We start from the raw sequence: 22,531 nt of genomic DNA, 5'->3' as shown, positions 1-22,531 counted from the left end.
GCACAAAGGCCACAGTATTGAAATTGCATGCTTATGGATATTGTGTAGTTTCACAATTTAACTGCTTCTATTCTAGAACATTTGTGGTTATCTAATCAAAATATAAAAATATGTTCGTCACACAATGGGCAAACGTGCAGCGCCACGTCTAGAAGAACTCGCAGCCATCTGGTATCACACACTGGACGTGTCGTGTTCGAATCAAGTGGCGTCTACAAGACTTTATTTGATCACCAAATGGGCAAAAGTATACTGCTGTCCTTTCTCCACTAATGCAGCATCTAGTCAACAAATTCATCACTTAGTAATGACATGAAAACAGCGCAGTGTCACGTGTCTGAACCAACGGCACGTGCTGTCAGTGATTTCCACCACTAGAGGCCGCTCTCGTACTGTATAACAAAGACTTTTGGGGCTTTGCTGTATAATGACGACCTTCTCAGCCGCTCCAGCAACTGACCTAACCCAGAAAAAACTATCGGCATGGATTTTTGCCGATAACAGTTCCACCAATCAACTATCGGTGCTGATTAATCGGCAAAACCGATACATCGGTCGGCCTCTAGTATGGATGTCAGAGTGTGGTTTGTTTGCGTGTCATTAAAAAAAATTGTGTGTATGCTTGTAATGTTTGAGAGAGAAAAGCTCTACTGCAAATTACAAATCCAACCACTGTGTGCACCAGTGAAGTTTTGCTGGCATGTAATGGGGAAAATCTGACACTCCATCCAAACAAAATCTTCCTGGAAGCTCATTTTTTGAGATATCAACCTCAAATTTGAAACACATCTTGTTTAGATTTATGGCGTTGATTTTCAAGCAAGTTTAGGGTTCAACATGTTTTATAAAATATATATTTTTTATATAAAATATTGTTCATAAAGCATTTTCATAAACTTAAACCTCATAAACTTTTTTTTTTTTTTTTTTTTTTTTTTTTTTTCACTTTTTAAACTTGGTTTACTTCAACAACAATCTGCCATGGGTCTTCTTTAAAATGCCCCCAAGCTTCAAATTTTTATGACAGTTTTTTGACATGGACATTTTTGTCCACTAAGGACCTAACTAACTTTTTTATTGACGCATAAGGGTTAAGTTAAGCTTTTTTTGTGTAAAATACAGTAAAAATGTAATATTTTGGAAGTTGGATTTTCAACTTTTTCTGTTGCTAATACAACTCATGTTCTGCTCCTCAGACCTTTACATTTAGAGAACAATTCAATTCCCTTTAGTTCGTTCTTTAAATTTTCTATACTTGGTCTTAAAAGGTCTTAAAAAGTCTAAAACTGAATAAAAAGTCTTATAAAAGCTGTGGAAACTGAAGTCTGTTCTTCCAAATTTCTTCCAAATTGTCATATGGGTCTTGAACTACATGTTCATTTTTGGGTGAACTGTTTCTTAAAAAACCTTTTGTTTTCTTTGGCATATTAAAACGTGACGCTGATAATGAAAGTTGTTTTCCAGCCAGAAAATCAGCTACAGTTAGATTCTGCCTGTTCTTATCTAATTGTTCATACTTTAATTGTAGCATCTGGTTGCTGAAGGCCTCCACATACACACACACACACACACACACACACACACACACTTTCTCATCCCTGCCAGGAATTTGCTGGAGTGAGCGTCTCGCGTCCTGCTGTTTCAGAGACGCCGGATTAACATTCGCCCTGGTACCGACACACACACACACACAGGTCTGAGTAATTGGTCAGTCCTGTTGAGCTTCTTTCAGAATTATATAACACCCCCATGTGTTTTTGTGCGAATGAAAGGGCTTGACGAGCCACAGGTAGCCGGCGGTTTCATCCAGACACAAGGGATCACAGTTAAGAACTTCACAGCTTTTCGGTTCGACACTCTTTACTGCTGAATAGTGACTTTTACAGTATTTAATAATTGCTCATTCTGCTCTCTTGTGTAATTTTGTTGGTCCAAAGTGCCTTAAACTGCATCTACACACTATAAACAAAATGTTATTGTTTTAAAATATTCAGAGATGATTTTAAACCGTGTAAAGTCTGTGGGGAGTGGTTGAGTTAAAGGTGCTTATTCATGCTGAAACCTGACGGTGTGAAACTACTGTTTTGCTCCCTGAAGTATAAGCTCATAATAATTGGTCTACAGACAGGAAAACTATATTTAACTTATTTTCATGTGTTATGTACTCAAACATAGTGGCTGTCCTGTTTGTGGCTCCTATTTTTGTGCAAGCGACCAAATGTTTACAAGCCTCTTTAGTCATGCAAATGTTAGTGTGCAACTAAATCACAGGCTGTAATTTAGTTATTTAGAGTGTTTGCTTGAAAACCGTAATCAGGTTAATTTTGTTTCTGACCTAGTGCACTATTTTCCTTTATATTTACACCAGTTTCTGGCTCTGCAAAAGGGTTCCTAGAGTGACAGAACTGTGTTTAGATGCTGATATTTACAGATGCAATGTTTTAGCATGTTAAAATGTTTTGTCCTGCCATTTTGCATTTATATTTCAGTTTTGTGCTGGCCAAATCGCTCTTCGTCATTGGTACTAGACTGTAAAAATTTTCTCCGGTTTAAGTTCAGCAGCTGCCTTAAAATTTTAAGTTAAATCAACTTAAAAGTACAATTAATTTAATTCACCACAATAAAATGTTTAAATGACTTGTACTTTTAAGTTGATTTAACGTAAAATTTTAAGGCAGCTTAAGAACTTTTAAGTTTTTAAGTTGAAACTGGTAAAAAAAACTTTTTACAGTGTATCGTGTGTTTATGGATCCATGATGTGTTGTACTTTTTATTTAGCATGTTTGTTGTCTGTCAAACAGGAATTTTTAACTATTTTGAGCTTTAACAACTTGAATTTACTATAAAAGTGGCTCGAATTGAATGTGTACAAATTTTATTTCACACTTTTATCATTCAAGAGTTGGAAAGATTTTTTTTTCTTGAAAGAAGATTGCTCTGCTGGCTGTATTTATTTAATCCAAAATGCAGTAAAATTGTGAAATGTGTTTACTATTTAAAATAGCTGTTTTTTAATTTGAATATATTTTAAAATATATATTTTTTTCTGTGATCAAAGCTGAATTTTCAGCATCATTACTCCAGTCTTCAGTGTCACACGATCCTTCAGAAATCATTCTAACATGCTGATTTGCTGCTCAGGAAACATTTCTGATTATTATCAGTGTTGAAATCAGTTGTTCTTTTTCTTATTTTTGTGGAAGTGGTGATACGTTGTATTTTTAGGGCTATTTGATGAATAGAGAGTTCAAAAGAACAGCATTTATTTGAAATAGAAACCTTTTGTAATATTATAAATGACTTTACTGTCACTTTCAATCAATTTAATGCATGCTTGCTGATTAAAAGTATTAATTTTTCTAAATAAATTTAGAAAATAAATCTTTTTTTTACATGCATGCGGCCAGATATGGTTGACCGCATAAATGGCGCTTAATTGAGGACTTGGACTCCAGCGTCCAGCCCACACGAGCTGCGCCCACTCGTACCCGCAAATAATCTTGCTCCGCAAACACATGGTCACCACTCATAATGCATCCTATGACAAACAAATTACAACCATAATAGGTGAAACTCACTTCCCTTTTCATTTTGGAGCCATGGAGAAACTCCCGTGCCATTGTTCCAGGCCAGACTCCAGGTGCCGCTGCCAATCCAAACACATTCAGCCTCAGAGAAAGACAGGCACAGCTAATGATTGTGTTGAGACCTGCGCCGATAAGTCACATCAAGATTCTCAGTGCTGGCAATAAACTACGGAAAATCCTTGTTTCCGTACACTGTGAAATAAGTATTATCAGCGTACAACTGTGTGAAAGGTTCTTGATGTTCTGTGTAGGAACCAAATATAAAGTTTTCTTTTTTCTTTCTTTTATCAAAATTTATTTTGTTTAATAGTTTTAGCAGGAGATGAAAAAGCTACTTCTCAATGAGGATTTTAGCATGTTATGCTTTTGCATGGTAATGTTAATGGTCAGCATGCTAAAAAAGAAGATTGCATCTATAAATTCATCCCTTTTTTATGACGACAACTAAGGCTGGGCTTTTTTTTTTTTTCAGATTTTATCGATGAATTCGAATTTAATGTTTTGCCACGGTTTTATTTGTTACAAATCAAGGAATCATGATTTTGAATATGAATATTACCAAATGTTAGAATTGGTACACACTTTTGGTAGACACTTTGACAGTATGCCAACGATAACAGTAAAGAGAAGAAAACGGTCCAACCGCATGTCAGCGCCCATGATTAACCACTCACGTGTGATGCGCTCATATCGTTAGGCGCCATTCACAAAGAAAGTCCTTTTGTGTTGACAAAGATACAGTGTGGGCAGTGGAATAGGAAAAACATCAAAGAAGATGGGAGTGAACTTCTTTTAACTTGAGTGCCGCGTTTTTTATAATGCAATTTCATGCATGAGCCGCTGCAAGAGATGCGAGTGTGACAGTCAGATGTTTCAGTGTTTACATAGAAAAAATTATGGAAAAGCAGTGCAACTGAATAAAAAAACCTGTGAAGAACTACAACTGGATGTCTGATATTTCATGTTTGCATCATAGTGACAGGCTGAAAGCTGCTGTTCATTGTTTTTACAGAACGTTTATAGTTTATTATAGTCTACTGGTGATCTTCAGGCATTTTGTATTTGAATTACCTTGACTTTTGGGATTTATTATTTAAAAGAAAAAAAAGTAGTTTATGCATCTTTTCTGCAAAGATATTCAACAAGTGATTTGCACTTGTTGTGTGGTGCACTTGGAATTTTCTTTGACTTTTTTTTTTTCTTTTACTTGAATCATGTTGTAGTTACATTTTCAAGTTAAAATTCGTAAAAAACGAGAATCAGTCAAACTTTCTGAAAAAAAAAAAATAGAGATTTAAATTTTTTGCCATATCGCCCATATATATACATGTATATATTAGAGGTCGACAGATATTGGATTTTACCGATAACTAGGTTGGACCACACTGGCCGATACAGATTAATCGACTGTTAGTTTTTAAAATGGATACTGATCGGAAAATAAATAGTGCTCTACTATTTATAAAAAAAAAAAAAAAAAAGTAGCCTACTGAACCATACTTAGTAAATTAATAAAAATAGTAATGTTAATTATATATTATTCATTACAGTTAGTTCACTGTTTCTTAATGTAAACAAGCAACTAAAATTTTTAAAATATATCAGTAAATGCTGAAATTAACACACTCTAACAAGGAACAATACTTCTATTCTACAGCTTTTATCAATCTTAATGTTACAAATGTTCTCATATTGTAAAGTGCTACCATTACATCGACAATCAAGCTAAAGATGACCATCTTTAAATATTCACACAAAGGCCACAGTATTGAAATTGAATACATACGGATATTGTGTAGTTTCACAATTTAACTGCTTCTATTCTAGAACATTTGTGGTTATCTAATCAAAATATAAAAATATGTTAGTCACACAACGAGCAAAAGTGCAGCGTTGTGTCTAGAAGAACTCGCAGCTATCCGGTATCACACACTGAACGCGTCACATTCAATTCAAGCGGCGTCTACAAGACTTTATTTGACCACCAAACGTTCAAAAGTATACTGCTGTCCTTTCTCCACTAATGCAGCATCTAGTCAACTAATTCATCACTTGAAACAAATTCATTGCATGAAAACATGCACTACAGTATACTGTACACACCGTTGTGTTGTCAAAGTTTAAAATCCGCCTTTGAAGTGTCCCACTCTGTCATGTGTCTAAACAAACGGCACATTCTGTGAGTGATTTCTGCCACTGGAGGCCGCTCTCGTGCTCTATAACAAAGACTATAGACTATAATGACGACCTTCTCAGCCGCTCCGGCAACGGATCCAACCCAAAAAAAAATATCGGCATGGATTTTTGCCGATAACCGATAGTTCCGCCAATAAACTCAAATCAAAATCGGCAAAACCGTTACATCGGTCGACCTCTAATATATATATTTGTGTGTATTGTTTTTTCATTTTTGTTTAATTTTTAGTAATTGTTTTATTTAATTGTTTTTATTTAATATTTTGTAGTCATTTTAGTACCAGAAATTCTTTATGCAATTTTTATTTAATATTTATATTGAAATTTTATTGCAGCATTATTTCAGTTAACAAAACTAAAATAGTTTCCATCATTATTAACAATTTTAGTTGCTGTGTTGCGACAACGCACTTTTGCTTTTTGCATTTTTAAGTTGGTCAGTCTACACCAGTGCTATTTATCATTCACCAACTATATAATTTATATGCATTTTGATTTAGCTTTTACTTTTATATTTTTAGTAATTTAATGTAATTGTTCTATGCGCTTGCTTTGTGTGTTTTTACTACTGTAATATTTCTAAATTCTTTTTACAGTTTAAATTTATTTCAGTTGCTTGCCAAGGCAACATTTCTCATTTTTATTTAATTTAGATTTTTCCACTTATTTATTTAATAATATTTAATAAGTTCATATGTATTAATATGATAATTAATAGTAGTATTTACACTACCAGTCAAAGGTTTTTGAATAATAAGATTCACAAATAATAAGAGGTCACACTGGTCCGACCAGCCGTTCGAGGCCAAAAAAAAAGTCTCAGTGACTGTGGTTCAACAGACACACATTAGGCCCATATCGTGGTCTAAACTAATCAGAGATAGTGAAGGGAGTGTGGGAAGACCATGTCCGGCAATTAGTGATGCGCAGATGGTGGTTATATCAATGGGCCGGGTGGGTCGGGTAATAAAAAAAATGCATTCTGATTATTTGCGGGTGGGTCACGGGTGGATGAGATAAATCAATAATGATGCAAATATTAACTACATTTTCTAAAATGTGAATCCGTTTTAAATATTTTTTTCATCAGGCAAACAATTTCGTGTGTGTCTGTTCGAAAAGTTGTGACAGAAAAGGTGACATTCCAGATAAAGTTTGAAGGGAGTTACGTCTGTGTTAATGCTGTTGAGTAGGGTAATATGCAGTGGTGTAGTGCAGAACCTGCGTGTAGCCATTTCTTTATCAGTTGGCTTTGCGTATACCCACTTCTAAATGCCCTCTGAGGCGCATCATTCAGTAGTGTCCTGCATTAGCCAAAATCATGACAGGCCACCATTTCTAATTAAATCGTATGTGAATATATGCAAACATTCGCTCAAATCACTCAGTAAAGACTGTAAGGACCGTGGCGCCGGCTTCCTTTGAAATATGTTTGATGATTGCGCCTGATGCGTCTGATGCGCCCGCACCAGATTTGCTGCCTGTTCATACGCAAGAGCATGTCAAGGGAGACGCGTAGTATTAAAATAAGAATTATTATTGATTACTAATTTGAATCAGAACATTATAACGAAAATAATACATTAAATATGCAAATAATTAGATTTTTACAATCAGAAATTTCTTAAACTGGGTGAACCCCTGTAAACTTTTGTCCAAGGATCCAGTAGGCGTTCAAACACCCAACCGATTTCATCAGAGATTGCGGAGAGTCACGTCCAGATGTCAGTTAACGTTATTCTTTTTTAGCGTGGATTTGGCTTAAAAGCACGAGTGATTATAAGCTTATTTAAGTGTGCAGGGATGTGCAGATCAGCTGAATCTGCTGTTATAAATGAACCATCCATTCATCATATCATCATGCAAATGTAAGGATTAGAATAATTGTAAATGGCGATTAAATGCGATGCGGTCGAAAATTTGGGTGCACCTAACTTTTGTGCTGGTGCACCTGAGAAAAAAAGTTAGGTGCAGCAGTGCAACCAGTGCAAAAAGTTAGTCTAGAGCCCTGTTCTGCTCACCAAGCCTGCATTTATTTGATCCAAAAATAAAGCGAAAAATAAGTTTAGATACGTTTTAAACTTTATTTTTTCCTGAATAAATAAATATTTTTACAGTTTAAAAAAACTACTTTCTATTTGTGTATATTTTAAAATGTAATTTGTTTCTGTGATGCAAAGCTGAATTTTCATCATCATTACTCCAGTCTTCAGTGTCACATGATTATTCAGAAATCATTCTAATATGCTGAGTTGGTGTTCAAGAAACATTTTTTACTATTATTATTATCATCATCAATATTTAAAACAGTTCAGTCATTTTTTTCAGGATTCTTTAATGGATAGAAAGATCCAAAGATCAGCATTTATCTGAAATAAAAAGCTTTTGTAACATTATACACTATACCATTCAAAAGTCTGGAGTCAGATTTTTTTGGTCAAGAAATTATAGAAATTAATACTTTTATTTAGCAAGGATGCTTTAAATTGATGTTTCAAAAGTGATGATAAAAACATTTATAATGTTACAAAAGATTTCTATTTCAGATAAATGCTGTTCTTCTGAACTTTCTATTCAAAGAAACCTAAAAAAAAATCTACTCAGCTGTTTTAAGCGTAATAATAAATGTTTTTCAAATCAGAATATTAGAATGATTTCTGAATGATCTGGAGTTTTGATACTAAACATTCAGCTTTGAATAAATTACATTTTTAAATATGTTAAAAACTGATTTTAAAGAGTAAAAATATTTCAGAATTTGACTGGTAGTGTACATTTCTATTTCTATTTCAATTTCAATGCAGCTTTATTTCGGGTTAACAGAAGTGTTTCTCTGTAGTGTTTGGTTACCGTCAACAACGCTACTGTTCACATGCAATTCTTTTGCTATTGTGTTGCAAATCCACTGTCTGTACGCTTATGAAAATGTCAATTTGCACATTCCCTAATCTGCTTTTCTTGTTTCAGTTTTTATGTTCAGCCGTGTCTTAACTCCCTTTCCCGTGCATAAATGTCTCCATTGTGCCATTTTTCTTTGTTCATTGTGAAGCAATGTGTTTATTTTCCCACTTGGAGGTCAAGTCATCCAAAATTTCAATATCTCTATCTCACGCCCCAGATCTGGCACGAATGGGAAAGATGGACCCTTATAAATCTTGCACGCTTATTCCCCTCTTCATCTGTCGAATTTAGTTTGATCAGACGAAGCACGTTTACAGTCATGCACCGACTGTATGTGTTTATTTGGACTCCGAACATGCAACAATGACACCCACGCAAACAATAACACACACGATCCCGTGCGGCCCGGTCTCACTGCGGTTTCTTGCTATAAAAACAGGCCTAGTCATAACAGGAGGGGGTTTCTGTAGAGCGCAGCGGAGCAGGAGCTGCTCTCCCATTGAAACGCCGTCCCCGCTGAGATTACATGAAAGCGCTGAGAATGTCAGGAAGAGGCTGCTGGTGGCGTTCGGGGCGTCGCTACGTAATGGCATTGTGAATGTGCTTCTTAGAAAAACAGCTTTGAAGTTAGAAAAATAAATCCTAATGTCTGATCCGCCACAGGTGCTTCGGAAGTGAAGCTTTTTTGATGTAGTTTTGGCTTAAGCGAAGCTATTTTTCAATCTCATATTTGCTTTATCAGTTCGTTCTGACACACCGAATATATCCCAGACCGCTTTGCACAGGTTGAGTTTGGTGTTTGATGAAAATCTTGAAAGATGTGTTCAGGTCAGAGGGTAAGTGGGGTAAGGTTTTCAACTCTCTGCCCAAGATCTGTTCTAGGCCTGATCGTATCCGTTATCTGACTTCTTCTGCCGCTGACTGGCACCGAACTCGCTACGTGTGGATCCAGTGGTTGGTTTACATTGCGTGATTCATACGATTCCTGTTTTTAGCATCAAAGAATTTCCTCAGAGCTCTCTGAGAACGGTCCAAATGACAACATGCAGAGAACTTTGGGAGTTTAAGAAATAAACTCACACTAGTTTCCAGCGTTTCCAAAGAACATGCAGTTCATTTTTAAAACTAAAATGGAATGGTACAGGCATCATAAATCATTGTAGGATGACCTTGTTTTAGCAGAGTTATTTCATAACGGTTACTATAAACATGGAACAGCACAGAAATCATAAATCTTTGGAGAATCACCTTGTTTTTCTACCAAGTTTAGTGAATTTTTTTTATTAATTTTGTGTCCATCAAATGGCATAAAGCCTGGTGTGTATATATCTACATGCATAACTTATGTATTTGAAGAGTTATAATGCAAAAGCCTCTAAAAGCCATCTTGGTCAAAAATTAGATAACGATACTGAGTAAATGCTCTCCGCACACAATATATGTTCATCAAGTACTTTCACTTCAAATGCGTGGAATTGCAGCCTCAACCTATTTAGAAGCACCAGTACTTACATAGAAATCTAAACATAGTAGCCAGACAGAAATGCTCAATTTAAAGAAAAACGTCAGATGTACTTAGAGGCTCTTGCATCTGAACTCTTTATTTTCAAATGAATAATTAATTATAATGTTTGGTTGTTAATATAAATTAACTTGGATTATTTAATTATTTGAATAATTGTTTTTTTACATTTGCCTTTTATAAGATATATTTTAATAATAATAATAATAATAATAATAATAGTAATAACAATGATAATAATATATTTAATAATTGAAATATATTTATATATTATACAGTACTGTGCAAAAGTCTTAGGCTACTAGTATTTTCATCAGCTAAAAAATGGTTTAAAGTCGGTCTTTTGCTGTAGTGTGTCAGTAGGAAATATCAGATTACATTTCCAAACAGTCATTTTGCCATTAATCGTAATAATCCAGTGAGATTTTTGTTTGCACAAGGAGTCTGACAACAGCGAGTGCTCTGCACAGAGATCTGATCTCATCATCATCCAGTCTGTCTCTGGAATGACATGAAGAAACAGAACAAACTCAGACAGACTAAATCCAGAAGAACTGTGACAAAGTCTCCAGGATGCTTCAAGAAACCTACCTGCAAAGCTGCAGCACTGTTAAAAGTTTTAGGCACTTTAATGCTGTAAAATGAGGATGCTGTCATAAATAGATTTTCTTTATCAATTGCCTTCTATTAACTAAATGAAATCAACATTTGGTGTGACCATTCTTTGCGTTTACAGCAGCTTTTGCCCTGGGTGCACTTGCGCAAAATTTTTCAGGTAGCTTTGCAGGTAGGTCTCTTGAAGCATCTTGGAGACGTTGCCACAGTTCTTCTGGATTTACTCTGTTTCAGTTTGTTCTGTTTCTTCATGTAATTCCAGGAAGACTGGATGATGATGAGATCAGATCTGTGTGGAGCACTGGCTGTTGTCAGACTCCTTGTGCAAACAAAAATCTCACTAGATTATTACAATTAATGGCAAACAGAATGTTTGGAAATGTAAACCAATATTTTTTTACTGACACACTACAGCAAAAGATAGAAATAACTGACTTCAAACCTTTTTTTAGCTGGTGAAAATACTAGTGGCCTAAAACTTTTGCACAGTACTGTATATACAGTAGTCAACATTTTGAAGTGGATCAAAAAAAGTTGGGTATTGTTTTGGTTTTAGGACAACTTTGATAAAGTTTTGATCCACTTCAAATTTTGAATACTGTATATATATATAAACTGTATATATATGTTTGTGTGTGTGTATAATTTAGATTTAAATAAATAAGTTAAGATAATTTAGAAATCTAATTTATAAAAAATATATATATATATATATATGTATATATATGTATATATATATATATATATATGTATATATATATATATATATATATATATATATATATATATATATATATATATATATATATAATATATTTTGTTATAAATAATTATTGTTATTATAATGAATTATCGTATATGTCAGTATATGTGTGTAAATTATATCATTTTAAATTAATAAAGTAAATTAATGATAATTTTAAGTTCTTAATATAAATTAATTTGGATTATTAAATTATATCAATAATTATTTTTTTACATGTGCCTTTTATAAGATAATAATTTATATATAATATATATTATAAATTAGTTTTTTTTTTAAATGAATTACTATATTGCTATATTATTTTATTTATTTTAATGTAACATAATTGTTTCATTATTATTTAAAGTTTAAAGTAATATTTAATTTAAGCATAATTATTATTTATTATTTAATATATATCTTTTTCATTTATAATTTACTAGTTCAGTTACACTGGGACCGCAAAACTGAATTTATGGCATCTAAAAATGTTTTTATTTGGTGCAGATTTTGGATGAGATCAGTGAGCACGGGATCCGAATCTACCAGCTTCCTGACGCTGATTCGGACGAGGACGAAGAGTTCAAGGAACAGACGCGTGTCCTAAAGGTCAGAGGTCAAAGTCTTTAAGTGCATTATCAGTCCTGTAGCACTGCCTGACCTTCCGAACGAGCTGAATGAGTGTGTTTGTGTGCAGGCCAGCATCCCGTTCGCCGTGATCGGCTCCAACCAGCTGATAGAGGTGAAGGGGAAGAAGATCCGCGGACGCTTGTACCCATGGGGGGTGGTGGAGGTGGAAAACCCTGAACACAACGACTTCCTTAAACTGCGCACTATGCTAGTGTGAGTACACTCTCACACATGTTGAGGTGTCTTAACCTCCTAAATATGAGAGATGTAAGAGCAAAAATAGAAAAAGTTAAACTGATTACGTGACCATTTCCACCTTCTGACCCTTGCAGTTCAACACAATGTTTCTGGTGCTCTACCTTTAAGATTTCTAGATGTAAACAACCTGTTAAAATCTTCATATGTGAAATGAGTAACAAGGCTTACTTAATTGTGGGCTTGCAAACACACTTTAAAATTAGATAAACTGGTAAAAGGGTGAACTGTAAAACAAAATCAATTTTGCATAAAGAAGATTAAGCCTATTTTATGACTATTAATACTGATGCATTTTTTTATGCACATTTTACTCAAAATTCTTATTAATTTAAGGCAAATGCATGCTTTATTAGTTCTCAGTGGTGTTTTCAGTAAAAAGTGAAATACATTTAAATCAACATAAAACATTAAAAAATGTAGCACATGCTCAATTATTATAGCACCATGTTGTATAAATACTTTAATAATAATATTTTAAATAATATAACATTTTTTTAAATAATATGAATTTGTTACAGTTTTTTTGCACTACATTAATGAGAAATTGAAGGAAATGTGCATAATTATCATGAATATAATGCCTCAATGAATTAATTTCTCTATTCAAAAATATAATTTCTTATTTTACATTGGTATATTTTGAAATTTAAATAATATAATGTATGTTTTAAATAATATGAATTAGTGTAGGGTCTTTTGACTTCTATTGATAGGAAATTGTGGAAAATGTGCTTAATTATAATGAAAATAATGTTTCAATGAATAAACTATTGTTAAAATAAAATTTAAAGTTTTATTTACACTGTATTATTGATGATAATTTGAGGAAAATGTGCTTAATTATAATGAATATAATGTTTAATTGGCAAGATATATAATTTCTTTATTCGCAAAATATAATTTCTTATTTTATTTATATATTTAAAATTTTAAATAATACATTTTTTAAATTATATGAATAATTCAAAGGTTTTTGTATTACATTAATCAGGAAATGTGCTTAATGATCATGAAAATTATCTCTCAATGAAAAATTTCTAATAGTAGTAAAATAGGCTTTATTTTTCTTTATTCAAAAATAGAATTTATTTATATTATAAACATTTATTAAAATTATATTATATTAAAAATTAAATAATATATATTTTAAATGATATGAATTAGTGTAGGAATACACAATACATTAATAGGAAATTGAGGAAAAAGTGCTTAATTATATGAATATAATTTCTCAATGAAAAATGTGCTCTATTTTAATAAATATAATGTCTCATTGAAAAAAAAAAAAAAAGCTTAAATTTCTTTATGCAAAAATATAATTTCTTATTTCTTTCCTTTGATTTTGGTGTAAAATATGACCTGGATGGTCATATCTAGCTTTATATCTAACTATCTTAAGGATGTTTTCTGTGTTTGTTGGCTTGATTTCGACATTGTTCTCTAGCTCCCTCTGCTGACGATAAGTGTGTGTTTCTCTGTGTGTGTGTAGAACTCATATGCAGGACCTGCAGGAAGTCACTCAAGATCTCCACTATGAGAACTTCCGTTCGGAGAGACTAAAGCGAGCTGGCAGGTACGGCAAATAAAAAATAACCCAGTCCCAGATCAGCCTGTATGTGAACTGATCTATAGGTGAATGTTTGGTTATATCTGTACTGAAACTCTGTGTTCCCGCAGGGCGGCTGATGAAGATGTGCTGGACAAAGACCAGATCCTCATGGAGAAAGAAGCTGAGGTGGGTCATATACATATTTGCATTGGAATTTGGGATTTTGCAAAGCAGCTAGAAGTTTCTTACTACCTGTCGTTATGGATGTGTTATGGTTTTGGAGCAATTATCATTGAGTGGTTAATTAGCGTGCAGGATTCTGGCCTATGGGACTGTGTATCGCAGTGGGGCGTGGATGCAATCAAGGCAGTTTGTACTGTAAACATCCATTCTAGTCCGCACAGGAAATGACATCAGCTTCCTGCAGCACAGAACATACAGAAATGCTTGCAGTGTAAAGTGTTTGTCTGTTTTTACAGGTTTAATATTGTAGAGAACGAAAGGGAAGCAGATGCAAATAATGTTTGAATTAATATGTAAATGTGCGAAAAGTGAGGGTTTAGTGTTTAGGGGATGGGAAGTATCATTAGCTCTCTATAAAAACAATATAAGTCAAAGGAAGAACCACAAAAACGTACATGAGTGAGTTTAAGCATCATTGTCATCATCAGGGACATATTTACAGAAGCAGTTGTGTACAGTATGTTCTCTAATTATCATGACTGTTTAGATTAGACCTTAATGAGAGACTGCTGGGTAATTGTGTTTATGTTTTACTGTGTTTATGTATACGTGCCTTTATAAAAAAAAAAAAAATGAAGCAGCACAACTGGAATGTTGATAACCATACATTTCTTGAGCAGCAAATCAGCATGTTAGAATGATTTCTGAAGATAATGATGCTGAAAATTCAGCTTTGCATCACAGGAATAAATTACATTTTACAATATATTCAAATAAAAAATGGTTATTTAAGATTATATTAATATTTCACAATTTCACTCATTTTACTGCATTTTTAATCAATGAAATGCAGCCTCGCTGAGCAGAGGAAACTTCTTTCAAAGACATTCAAAAATATTAATTATTCCAGTACTGGTATATGGGCCATTCTACAGAATTGGAAACATTTTGGAAAGAAATGTCTTTTTCCACAAAATTTGCATGTATTCAAATTGTATAATATCCAAGGTATACGTTTCTAGTAATTGCGCAGTTAATTCTCACATTGGATTTTCAGAAAGTTTTGTAATATTTGTCCTCTCCCCAAGTTTGTCACTACCAAAACACAGTAATAATAATTTAATTAGAAGGGTTATATTGACCTATTAAGATTTTGCTTACATTTACATTGTAAATATATTTTTTGCTATTTTATTAGGGTTTTTTTTTTTCAGAGGTAAATCAATAACAGTTACATTTTTAACAGTATTTCAGGTGTAATTTGAGATTTGTTATATTTTGAATACAATTTTCAATTTTTCTTTGTAAAAGGCAATTTCAAACTTAAGGATTCATTAGTTTTGAACCAAAAACTATTATAACATCTTAGTTGATAATTCAGTGTACTTTATTGTTGACAAAACATCCCATTTTCAGTAGTGACGGTAATGCTTTGGTAGCAACCATATCACATTACAGAATTTTAACTTGCATACTAAAATACAAAAAATGTGCATAACTATACTAATATTTTGTTTATTTCCCCCAAATATGAGGGTTAAAGTATGTTTTGCCTTTTGTCTCTACCAGAACAATGATGACATGTTTTGGTGATGCCTGTTTCGGTAGGGACAATTCTATGGGATAAAAAACAAAGATGTCACTACCGAAACACTTTTGGACACTTTTGAAGCTAGCTCAAAGATGCTAATCAGCACATGGTTAGCTCAGATCTGAACAGTTGTACACATGTAAAACTAAATGTATTGTTTAACTAAATGAATAACTCCCAAAAAAGTGTGAAATTGCAGAAAAATGTGTTCGGTAGTGACGTTCCTTAAAGTTAAACATAGATTTTTCAGACTTTTGAACACATTTACCTCAAAATGATGAGACCTATTTACTCACACCTTCAGGGCTCTCTGCTTTTATTTTTAAAAAATTTAGTAGCACAGTCAAAAATTTCAGGAGGATGTTTAAGTCAATAATCAAAATATCCGATCAAAAATGATTTGACTTTAAGCAATTTACATGGGAAATTTGTTTTTGCCTTTATAATGACATTTTCTAAAGTATGTCAACTTTTATGTAAAAAAAAAATTAAGCTAAAACTGCCAGTAGGTGGTGGCAAATCACTGATTTTATTACTGAATCATTCATTCATTTGATTCATTCGAACAGCTGATTCATTTAGGAAAAGCAGGTGATTGTCTTTATGAATGGGTAATTGATTCACTGACTCACTAGATTCATTTAAAAATGCACGTTCATTCATAAACGAAACACTGCTGTGTTTGAATGGAGATGCGCATTGACTTTACACAATTTTTGTTGACGAAATGGAGCAAAAGCAAGCATTGTTTTAGTCAGACAGTGTCACTTAATATTAACTTCTTGTTTATGGAACTGTTGTATTAAATCAACATCACATTTATAAACTCCCTCAATAATTATTAAAAGCTGTCAGTCAATCTTAGTTCATCGCGATCTCACAAAGTTCCATTAAAATCAACAAAGTTCTCTACACTGCACTTACAATCTCTAATTTATAGCGTCTACACTTCGTTTATGAAAGGATTCATGAGATATGTCTGTGATGCATTACTTAACATTACAAAAACACATACAGTGGAAACTTTTGAAGCTCCCTTCAGCGCCAAACACAAATATGCTGATCGGGTCAGTCGCACAGGTGCTACTAAATATTTTTTCAGAAGTTAGTTGCACGCAGTAGTTTTAGTCGCAAGTGCGATTGAAATGGTTGCATTCTAGAGCCCTGACCTTGTAGCTATGAGAGAGGGGGACACAGAAATATTTCCCGATCATAAATGTATGGGTTTAGTTCAAATCCGTCTCCATCTCATGCACCATTTCGGTAGTGACATGAAAAATGTGGAACACCTTTTTTCCATAAAGTTTCATGATTTACAAAGAAAATCTTAACTAAACAGATCTAATCTAACTTAACTTTTTAAAAGAATCTAAAAGATACTTTTTAAAAACAACAGTGGAAAAAAAAATACAATTTTCGTAAGTTGAAATTATATATATATATATATATATATATATATATATATATATACACAGACACACACACACACACACACACACACACACACATATATATATATATATATATATATATTAATTACATGTATATGCATGAATGTGTTTGTATTTACAGTGGGTACGGAAAGTATTCAGACCCCCTTAAATTTTTCACTCTTTGTTATATTGCAGCCATTTGCTAAAATCATTTAAGTTCATTTTTTTTCCTTAATGTACACACAGCACCCCATATTGACAGAAAAACACAGAATTGTTGACATTTTTGCAGATTTATTAAAAAAGAAAAACTGAAATATCACATGGTCATAAGTATTCAGACCCTTTGCTCAGTATTTAGTAGATGCACCCTTTTGATCTAATACAGCCATGAGTCTTTTTGGGAAAGATGCAACAAGTTTTTCACACCTGGATTTGGGGATCCTCTGCCATTCCTCCTTGCAGATCCTCTCCAGTTCTGTCAGGTTGGATGGTAAACGTTGGTGGAGAGCCATTTTTAGGTCTCTCCAGAGATGCTCAATTGGGTTTAAGTCAGGGCTCTGGCTGGGCCATTCAAGAACAGTCACGGAGTTGTTGTGAAGCCACTCCTTCGTTATTTTAGCTGTGTGCTTAGGGTCATTGTCTTGTTGGAAGGTAAACCTTCGGCCCAGTCTGAGGTCCTGAGCACTCTGGAGAAGGTTTTCGTCCAGGATATCCCTGTACTTGGCCGCATTCATCTTTCCCTCGATTGCAACCAGTCGTCCTGTCCCTGCAGCTGAAAAACACCCCCACAGCATGATGCTGCCACCACCATGCTTCACTGTTGGGACTGTATTGGACAGGTGATGAGCAGTGCCTGGTTTTCTCCACACATACCGCTTAGAATTAAGGCCAAAAAGTTCTATCTTGGTCTCATCAGACCAGAGAATCTTATTTCTCACCATCTTCTCAAACTCCATGCGGCTTTCATGTGTCTTGCACTGAGGAGAGGCTTCCGTCGGGCCACTCTGCCATAAAGCCCCGACTGGTGGAGGGCTGCAGTGATGGTTGACTTTCTACAACTTTCTCCCATCTCCCGACTGCATCTCTGGAGCTCAGCCACAGTGATCTTTGGGTTCTTCTTTACCTCTCTCAGCAAGGCTCTTCTCCCCCGATAGCTCAGTTTGGCCGGACGGCCAGCTCTAGGAAGGGTTCTGGTCATCCCAAAAGTCTTCCATTTAAGGATTATGGAGGCCACTGTGCTCTTAGGAACCTTAAGTGCAGCAGAAATTTTTTTGTAACCTTGGCCAGATCTGTGCCTTGCCACAATTCTGTCTCTGAGCTCTTCAGGCAGTTCCTTTGACCTCATGATTCTCATTTGCTCTGACATGCACTGTGAGCTGTAAGGTCTTATATAGACGGGTGTGTGGCTTTCCTAATCAAGTCCAATCAGTATAATCAAACACAGCTGGACTCAAATGAAGGTGTAGAACCATCTCAAGGATGATCAGAAGAAATGGACAGCACCTGAGTTAAATATATGAGTGTCACAGCAAAGGGTCTGAATACTTAGGACCATGTGATATTTCAGTTTTTCTTTTTTAATAAATCTGCATAAATGTCAACAATTCTGTGTTTTCTGTCAATATGGGGTGCTGTGTGTACATTAATCAGGAAAAAAAATGAACTTAAATGATTTTAGCAAATGGCTGCAATATAACAAAGAGTGAAAAATTTAAGGGGGTCTGAATACTTTCCGTACCCACTGTATATATGCATAATAATTACACACAGATATATTAGGCAAACTCAAACTTTTATTTTGTATGTGATTAATCTCGATTAATCATTTGACAGCCCTAATATTAATCTTTCTGATATTTTAAATATTATTGTGGGTTTCAATAGATAATAAAAGGATCTTAGTTTCATCTGAGATTTGAATACTTAAATACTTTATAAATGTTTTTTGGTTGTGTGACAGCAGTTTGCAGCAGTTCTCTACAATGGCCCATATATGTTGTGTAAACATGCAGAAACAGTCTCTCTAATCTGTTTTTTCTCTCTTGCAGCTGAGACGCATGCAGCAGATGATTGCTCAGATGCAAGCTCAGATGAAGATGAAACCGGGAGACGACTAAGAGTGTGTTTGTCCGTCTGTTTGTGTGTTTGTGTGTTATGGGAACAGGAAGTGTCATCTGACTGGAGGTTATATTATCTTACCCATTTCTAAACACTATTTGCTTATTGAATCCCTCATGTTTATCAGATTAATGGAACATAATGTTAATGTCGTCTAATTCATGTAACCACATGACTATCGCAGCTCCGCCCAAACGAATAACCTCAACACTGAAACAAACGGTCCGTTAGCATGTCATTTAATCAATAAGGTTAATAATTTATATCGCCTGTAGTCAATCATGGTTTCCATGGACAATGTTCAGCATATGTTCATCTGTAGATTGATCAGCATTTGTGGTTTTTCTGTGCCAAACACTCTTTTTAAGCTGCTTGGCTTTTACCAGGCTGGCCTATGTTTACCAGATCTCCTTGTCAGTACTTTATAAAGCGTATATATATATATTGCTTTGACTGCAGATACATGGGATAAAATAAGAGGACGATGCACTGGTAGATGCACCTGGTCAAGTTTACAGTTTTATAAAATGCACCTGTTCATAATCATCATGCATTTCACAAACATGAATTAATTTTAGTGCTTGACTAGTTTATGAATGTGTTTCAACACAAAAAGCATCACTAACAAAGAAAAAGATGCTCTCAATCATATTAATTTTAAATGCATTTCAGTCTTGACTAGTTTATGAATGTGTTTCAACACAAAAAGCATCACTAACAAAGAAAAAGATGCTCTCAATCATATTAATTTTAAATGCATTTCAGTCTTTATTGTTATGGTTCATTGAGCAGCACTTCCCTCTAGTGGACTGTACAGACAAACAACCTGATGTACTGTAGACAGCATAAAACTACATTTTGCTAGATTATGAAAAAAAAACATAATTTGACAATCTTCTAACGTCATGTTTGCGTTTTGTCAGTAAAAATATCTGATCTTTTTTTTTTTTTGAAAGGGAAAACGATTACTAAAGTGGCTTAGTAAATGTTCGCCTTTCTTATTTAGAAAGTGTGAATCTAGTAAAGTTATGTTTATTGTGAACGCACTGGGTCAGCTGTCGGTTTGTATTTACATTCACAGAAATGCCTTAAAACTCCATTTAGAGACATGGTGCACACATTTCTCTTCTTGTATACTTACATTCTTGTGGTTTGGGGTTTGTTTTCTATTTTTGTTGCTTGATTTTTCACTTTATTTACTACTTAAACGTTAACATCTACTGCAGTGATCTTTATTTTTCTTGTTTAGCAGCTGGAACATTTATAACTGTATGTTTTAAAAGTTCTTCTAAACGGTACAAGGTCTGTGAAACAGACTGCCTGCACATCGATGTCCGAGTCATTTCACAACAGAGTTGTTTGCTAATCGTTAATGTCTGCTGTAAACACACACTGATTTTGTTTTGTTGTATTTGTGGTTCAGCCCAATTATTTTGACTCGGTTGTCTCCTGTTTAGGCCTTTTCTTAAAGGATTAACGCAGTTGTCGTTGTGCGGTACAGTAACGCTTACTTCCCTGTTTTACGTGCTCCTTTTTGTACTTGCTCATGTTGAGAAATAAATAACTCTCTGAGTCATTTGTTTTGAAAGCTTTAGTTTCCTGCAAGCATTAAGTCTCAGGAATGGTTTGTGTATTTGTGTAAAAATCATCCATTTCTGTTTGTACATCATAAATGTAAAAATAATTGACAACAAATATAGTTTTGTTTTGTTTTGTTTTTTTTTTTTACTAAAAGTTAACTTTTCATTTAAAATTTTCATTGAAATTTTTTTTTAATGAAAGACTTTTAAAATGTGTGCGTTTTTTAAAGAATGTAAAATTAACACTATATAGTTTTGTTTTTTTTTTACTAAAAGTAAACTTCATTTTTAGATCATTTTAAAAGATGCATTTAAAATGTGTTTCTTTTAATTAAAGAGTGGAAAATTAATTGATACCAAATACAGTTATTTATCTACTAAATGTAAGATTTAATGTAAATAATTTTAAGGTACTTTTAAATTTTTTTTTTATTATTCATTAATTAAAAATTAATTGCCACTAAATATAGTTTTTTTTTTTTTAACTGAATGTAAGCTTTATTTTTTAGACTTTAAGTGTCAAATTTTAAATTAGATAATTTTAAGGTGCTTTTAAGATGTCGTGTAGAATGAATTGACACCAAATATAGTTATTTTTCTACTAAATGTAACATTTTCATTTAAATAATTTTAAGGTATTTTTAATTATTTATTTTTTAAGAACGTAAAATTAATTAACACCAATTACAGTTAATTTTTTACTAAATGTAAAATTTTAATGTAAATCATTTTAAGGTACTTTTAAGATGTGTTTGTCTTGTAAAATGTAAAATGAATTGACACCAAATATACCTTTTTTTTTTTTTTTTTTTTTTTTTTTTTTACTAAAAGCAAACTTCATTTTAGATCATTTTAAAATTAGGTGGAATGTGTTTTTTTTTTTGTTTTTTGTTAAAATACAGTTAATTTTTTTTACTAAATGTAAAATTTAAATTTTGATCATTTTAAGGTACTTTTACATTTTTATTATTATTATTATTGAAGACGGTAAAATTAATTGACACCAAAAAAATTTTTGTTTGTTTTTTTTTTTGTTTTTTACTAAAAGTAAACATGTCATTTTTAGATCATTTTAAAATTAAATTGCATTTAAAGTGTGTGTGTGTGTGTGTGTTTTAAAGACTTTCAAATTTTCATTTAGATAATTTTAAGGTACTTTTAAAGTGTGTGTGTGCGTTGAAGAAAAAATATAGCTTTTTTAACTTTTAATTTTAAAATTAGGCCAATTTAAAATACATTTTTAAATGTAAAATTAATTTACATCAACTAATAGCTTTATATCATTTTAAAATTAGAAATATAAAATATAAATATAAAATGCTGAATTAATAAAGCAAATTCTTTAATAAAAGCCTTGAATATCATATATATATATATATATATATATATATATATAATATATATATATATACATATATATACACTACCGTTCAAAAGTTTGGGGTCAGTAAGACTTGTAATAGTATTTAAAGAAGTCTCTTATGCTCATCAAGGCTGCATTTATTTGATTAAAAATATAGGAAAAAAAACAGTAATATTGCAGAATGTTTTTACAATATAAAATAATGTTTTTTATTTTAACATACTTTAAAGTAGAATTTATTCCTGTGATGAAAAGCT

General features: G+C 33.0%; 1 protein-coding gene across 1 annotated transcript in view; it reads left to right on the top strand.

Annotated features, from left to right (window-relative positions):
* Window positions 1–20,907, top strand: part of zgc:63587 (uncharacterized protein LOC393431 homolog) — a 50,249-nt gene extending 29,342 nt beyond the window's left edge. The window contains exons 8-12 of the mRNA XM_051117926.1: window positions 12,074–12,175; window positions 12,264–12,409; window positions 13,944–14,027; window positions 14,132–14,189; window positions 19,262–20,907. Coding sequence (XP_050973883.1) covers window positions 12,074–12,175; window positions 12,264–12,409; window positions 13,944–14,027; window positions 14,132–14,189; window positions 19,262–19,330 — 459 coding nt within the window. The 3' untranslated portion in view covers window positions 19,331–20,907. The remainder of the gene's footprint in view (window positions 1–12,073; window positions 12,176–12,263; window positions 12,410–13,943; window positions 14,028–14,131; window positions 14,190–19,261) is intronic.
* Window positions 20,908–22,531: the final 1,624 nt, after the last annotated feature.

The sequence above is a fragment of the Labeo rohita genome, chromosome 8 (genome assembly GCF_022985175.1).
Source record: "Labeo rohita strain BAU-BD-2019 chromosome 8, IGBB_LRoh.1.0, whole genome shotgun sequence".
Lineage (NCBI taxonomy): Eukaryota > Metazoa > Chordata > Actinopteri > Cypriniformes > Cyprinidae > Labeo > Labeo rohita.
The sequence above is the reverse complement of the archived record's forward strand: the minus strand, read 5'-3'. Positions and strand labels throughout refer to the sequence as shown.